Consider the following 6,011-nt stretch of genomic DNA (forward strand, 5'->3'; position numbering starts at 1 on the left):
TTTAAGAGATTAAATCTCTACATGTGTTGTGTTTGAGGTTAACATGGCTGTCACTGTTCTGTTCTGTTTACAGGGCCTAGAAGAATACTGCACGTTGATAGACAGTTCCTCGTCGTTCCGGGCCTACCGAGCGGCACTGGCAGACGTGGAGCCCCCATGTATACCATATCTGTAAGTCAAACTGCTGGGTTGGAAGGTGTATATGCACTTTGTCACAAGTGATACAAATGTATTTGCACGTCTCCAATATGTATTGCTCACTGTATATTTCTCGTCTTTATTGTACTGACTGTTTCTTGTTTTGTTTATTTCCCACACGATGCATAGGGGACTTATCCTCCAGGACTTAACCTTTGTCCATTTGGGCAACCCTGACCTCATCAACGGGAAGGTCAACTTCTCAAAGCGCTGGCAGCAGTTCAATATCCTGGACAGCATGAGGCGCTTCCAGCAAGTGTACGTATATAGTGGCCAACAGATCTGGGAGAACTCTATTTTGAACTATTCCTTGTGGAAAGTAACTATTTTTCCAGGGGAACAAATATTTACTTTGGAGGTGACTACAACTATTTGAATAAAGATCCCAAAAAAGTACTACATTTTCAAACTATTTGAATACAGATCTCAGGAAGTGACTACTTTTCAAAACTATTTGAATACAGATCTCAGGAAGTGACTACTTTTCTGAAACTGTTGGATTGGCTACTTTCAACTAATGACAGGGCTGTATCTGGAACTGCATGCTAAATAAAGAAATATAATTAATAGAGGACACAATCTCCTATACTATTCCAGTTTATCTGACAGTCATATTTAATCTACACAATACATTTTCTGAATGTCCATTGCCCAACGTGTACATAATCAAGTCAAACCAATTATATTTTATACAGATAAGTATAAATAAGTTGTGACGCTCAACTACTGCATGACTCTTTGAACATGCCACTGAAAAGGTTGAAAGCAGCAATTCATTTTATAATTAAAAGCCATTTGCAAACAGCAAATTGGATGCTTAGCAAAAACAAGTTTGAAACTTTTTGTCCATCTGAGGGTAAGTGTTCTTGTTTCAAACACACACACACACCACACCATCTTTAAAGGGATGTTCCATCTACCTTGACTGTAGTTGATTCAATAAGGCAGTTTTGGGATATTTTGTTTTCTTTCGACACTTAATAACCATATTTTGTTACAGTTCGCGTTCTCAGTAACACTTAACATTTAAACTGTTCTTGTGCCTGTGTAATAAAACTGTCATTACTTTTGGAGCAACATTTTATTAGCATGTTACATGATACTTTGGTAATTGCATTTTAATTGCATAGCAATGAGCTGAGTTTTTGTTTCTTCTGTACACAGGAAAAGTAACTGTTCCTTATTCCACTTATTCCACTCCGGTATTATGCAATTATAAAGCAATTTCCAAAGTCCTATGTGATAACAATGTTGCTATTGTAATAATCACAAAGTTACTACACATGTATTATAACTTGATAACAAGTGCTACTTATGTATCACTCACTAATGAAAATATATTTGTTAGTAATTTTGAAGCTGCAAAGGTGATCTACTCTATTGTTGAGATTATTTTAGCTATAGGCTATATTAAGATTCATATCTAAGAGCCCTCAAACAATGTGCTGATAATCATATATTTAGACTAATTCAACTAACTTGTAGTTTTTTGTTGTTCATCAAATATGTGGCAGCCATCGAATAAATATATATATATATATTCAAATATTTATTTGAAAATCGAAGAAAGTAGTTGCCTTTTAGTTGAAACTCTATATAAACTATATTTGACTACCTTAAGTATTTGAAAAGTTGTTATTTTCAAATAAACTACAAAATATAACTATTTTCTCCCCAGGTCTGGTGGCCAATCTGTCCGTTGCTGTCATACAGCTTTATGTTCAATGCACTTTTCTTTCTCCCCCGAAAAATGTTTTGGAATTTTATGATATTTTCCTTGGACTTTTCCCACCTTTGCAATGTTTAGATGGTGTTTTCCCTCTCTCCCAGGCATTATGATCTGAAACACAACGACGACATCGTCTCCTTTTTCAATGACTTCAGCGACCACCTGGCAGAGGAGGCTCTGTGGGAGCTGTCTCTAAAGATCAAACCTCGGAACATTACGCGGCGCAAAACGGAGCGCGAAGAGAAGACATAGGAACGTGTCCCGCTGTATTGGATCTTTGGTCATTTTACAAAATCATGAAATTACAAGAGACTACAAACAAGTAGAACTGTGAAGGCAGCTAAAAGACTGTGGATGATTTCTTTTTTTTTCTTTTTTTGGACATCTCAGACTTGGGATTCTCTGTTTGGGATTGCGCTCAGTCTGTGTGTGAGTAAAGCCAGTGAGAGAGACACTGCATTGTTGCAAGGCTCACAAAAAGATTCCTAATGTTCACCTTTGTCACCAACCTCATCCACCCGATGCCATATTATGGGTATGGTCCAAGCATTACAGGATACGCTAGGGGTTGTCCTCTCACAACCCAAGACATTGCCCTGACTAAAACCTTATCATACTGATGTGGGCCATGGGAAACACGGCCCAATGTCACTCAGTTTAGACTTTTTTTATACGGGACTCCAGACCCTTTTTTTGCTGCCACAAACTGTGACGCTGTATCGCCTGACATGGCAGAGAACTGCTATGGGTGGTGCAGAACTTTGAGCAAAGACACTCGTCACCTGGGTCTGCTTCTAGACTGGTGGAAAAATATATATTACTGGTGCACATAAGACATCATTTTGTCATTAAAAATCATGTTTTTTTCAAGGAAGTGTTGTATGTATGATACTGTCTGACTGATGCAATGCAGTTTTTGTTTTGTTCTTTAAAAGGATGTGAAAATTATACTTCCGAAATACGGAGAAGTGATACATGAAGTTCATATAGAGTGGGGCCCGGAATTATTGGATCCCTTGATAAAGATGAGCAAAGAAGACTGTATAAAATGAACAATACAAATGCTGAACTATATTGTATATAAATATATTGTGTATAAATTGTTCTGGTGCTTGGTAAAGTTAATGACGCCATTGACCTTAACAAGGGCTCCAGGACCAGTGGAAGCAAAATAGCCCCATATCATCAAAGATCTACCACCATATTTTACAGTAGGAATGAGGTATTTTCTGCCTATGCATTTTTCTTTTGAAAGCCAAACCCACCATTGATGTGCATGGCCAATGAGCTCTGTTTTCATGTCATCTGACCGTAGCAGCGCCTGGAGTTTGCTAAACGGCATTGGCACTTGGATTGGAGCCAGTGCTATGGTCATATGACATGAAAATAGAGCTCCTTGGGTTTGGCTTTCAAAAGAGCAATACATATGCAGAAAAAAACTCATTCCTACTGTAAGATATGGTGGTGTTTTTTGAAATGATATGGGGCTATTTTGCTTCCTCTAGTCCTGATGCCCTTGGTAAAGTTAATGACGCCGTTGACCTTAACAAGTACCGGTACATTTTAGCCAAAAACCTGGTTGCCTCTGCCAGGAGGCTGAAACTTTTCCACAAGTGAATCTTCCAGCAAAACAATAATCCCAAGCACATGTTAAAAATAATCCAAAAAGAAATGGTTAATTGACCACAAAATCCACATTTTGAACCTCATTGAAAACCTGTGGTTTGAAGCATTCTGTATGGAGGAATAATCTAAGCCCTCCGAATGTGTTCTCCAATCTCATAAAACATTTTAGAAAAATACTTTGTCGTTATCCTGGCTAGGGGAGGGTTGCTGGAGAATTGAAAACGGGATCCAATACATTTTACCCTTTTTTTATTTATTTTATTTATTTTAAACAATCTCTTTCTCTGAAAAATTGTATTAGTATAAAATAATATTTATTTTTGCATTTTTACAGTCTTTTTTTCATATCTTTATCAAGGGATCCAATAATTCCAGACCTCACTGTACTTGCACTTAAAAATCAAATGAACAAAAAAGTGATGTGATGTATGTGTCATGGGAGCTGTACATAGCAGTGAACATTAGAAACATTACAGCAATCAGAAGTGGACCTGGTCGCCATCCCTCTACTGTTTAATCTGGATGGTGAATGAAGGCCTTTTATACAGAACAAAAATATAAACGCAACATGTAAAGTGTTGGTTTCATGAGCTGAAATAAAAGATCCCAGAAATTTTGCACAAAAAGCTTATTTCTCTCAAATGTTGTGCACACATTTGTTTACATCCCTTTTAGTGAGCATTTCTCCTTTGCCAATATGATCCATCTACCTGATATGTGTGGTAAATCAAGAAGCTGATTAAACAGCATGATCATTACACAGGTGTACCTTGTGCTAGGGACAATAAATGGCCACTCTAAAATGTACAGTTTTGTTACCACAGATGGTTCAAGATTGAGGGAGCGTGAAATTGGCATGCTGACTGCAGGAATGTCCACCAGAGCTGTTGCCATATAATTTAATATTAATTTATCTACCACAAGCTGCCTCCAATGTTGTTAGAGAATTTGGCAGTACTTCCAACCGGACTCACAACCGCAGACCATGTGTAACCACGTTAGCCCAGGACCTCCACATCCAGCTTCTTCACCTGCGGGATCATCTGAGACCAACCAGTGGACAGCTGATGAAACTGTGGGTTTGCACAACCATAAACCGTCTCAGGGAAGCTCATCTGTGTGCTTGTCATCCTCACCAGAGTCTTGTCCTGACTGCAGATTGGCGTCATAAACAATTTCAGTAGACAAATGCTCACCTTCAATGGCCACTAGCATGCTGGAGAAGTGTGCTCTTCATGGATGCATCCCGGTTTCAACTGTACCGGGCAGATGGCGGCGTGTGGGCGAGCGGTTTGCTGATGTCAACATTGTGAACAGTGTGCCCCATGTTGGTGGTGGGGTTATGGTATGGGCAGGTATAAGCTACGGATAATGAACACAATTGCATTTTATCAATGGCAATTTCAATGCATAGAGATACCGTGACAAGACCCTGAGGCCCATTGTCGTGCCTTTCATCCGCCGCCATCACCTCATGTTTCAACATCATGCACGGCCACATGTCGCAAGGATCTGTACACAATTCCTGGAAGCTGAAAATGTCCCAGGTCTTCCATGGCCTGTATACTCACTAGATATGTCACCCATTGAGCACGTTTGATATGCTCTGGATCAGTGTATGACAGCGTTTTCCAGCTCCCGACAATATCCAGTAACTTGGTACAACAATTGAGTGGGACAACATTCCACAAGCAACAGCCTGATCAACTCTATGCAAAGGAGATGTGCCTCGCTGCACACCAAGTATTGACTGGTTTTCTGATCTAACGCCCCTACCGATTTTGTTAAGGTATCTGAGACCAACAGATGCATATCTGTATTCCCAGTCGTGAAATCCGTAGATTAAGGCCAATTGTCTGCTTTCCTTATTTGAACTGTAACTCGGTAAAATCTTTGAAATTGTTTCATGTTGCGTTTTATATTTTTCTGCAGTCATGCAGTCTGCACTTGCGTGTTATCAAGTAAGCATAGAATGAATGGAGGGTCAATGGAGGTTTTCCTTATGAATAAAACAAACAGTCCCAGTCAAGTCTTTCTTTATTTTACTATTTTCTACATTGTAGAATAATAGTGAAGACGTCAAAACTATGAAATAACACATATGGAATCGTGTAGTAACCAAAAAAGTGTTAAACAAATCAAAATATATATATTTGAGATTATTCAAAGTAGCCACCCTTTGCCTTAATGACAGCTTTGCACACACTTGGCATTCTCTCAACCAGCTTCATCAGGAATGCTTTTCCAACAGTCTTGGCTGCTTTTCCTTCACTCTACGGTCCAACTCATCCCAAATGTTACGCACGCCTCTGAGAAGAGGGAACGCAACACCCTGCTACAACTCAACTCCCCGTGAAGTGAAAGTGGTATGAACTGTAGGTGCGAGAAAGGACGACAAAGGCAGAATTTACCGTTTACTAGGATTTATTTCCTACACGGTAATATGGGGAAAAGGGGC

At 39.2% G+C, this 6,011-nt stretch overlaps 1 protein-coding gene across 5 annotated transcripts in view; it reads left to right on the forward strand.

Annotated features, from left to right (window-relative positions):
- LOC129825990 (rap guanine nucleotide exchange factor 1-like) overlaps positions 1 to 5,582 on the forward strand; it is a 50,639-nt gene extending 45,057 nt beyond the window's left edge. For all 5 annotated transcript variants that reach the window (XM_055886211.1, XM_055886213.1, XM_055886214.1 and 2 more), the window contains 3 exons: positions 74 to 171; positions 328 to 456; positions 2,029 to 5,582. In XM_055886211.1, coding sequence (XP_055742186.1) covers positions 74 to 171; positions 328 to 456; positions 2,029 to 2,179 — 378 coding nt within the window. In that variant the 3' untranslated portion in view covers positions 2,180 to 5,582. The remainder of the gene's footprint in view (positions 1 to 73; positions 172 to 327; positions 457 to 2,028) is intronic.
- Positions 5,583 to 6,011: the final 429 nt, after the last annotated feature.

Source organism: Salvelinus fontinalis, chromosome 28, assembly GCF_029448725.1.
Source record: "Salvelinus fontinalis isolate EN_2023a chromosome 28, ASM2944872v1, whole genome shotgun sequence".
Taxonomy (NCBI): domain Eukaryota; kingdom Metazoa; phylum Chordata; class Actinopteri; order Salmoniformes; family Salmonidae; genus Salvelinus; species Salvelinus fontinalis.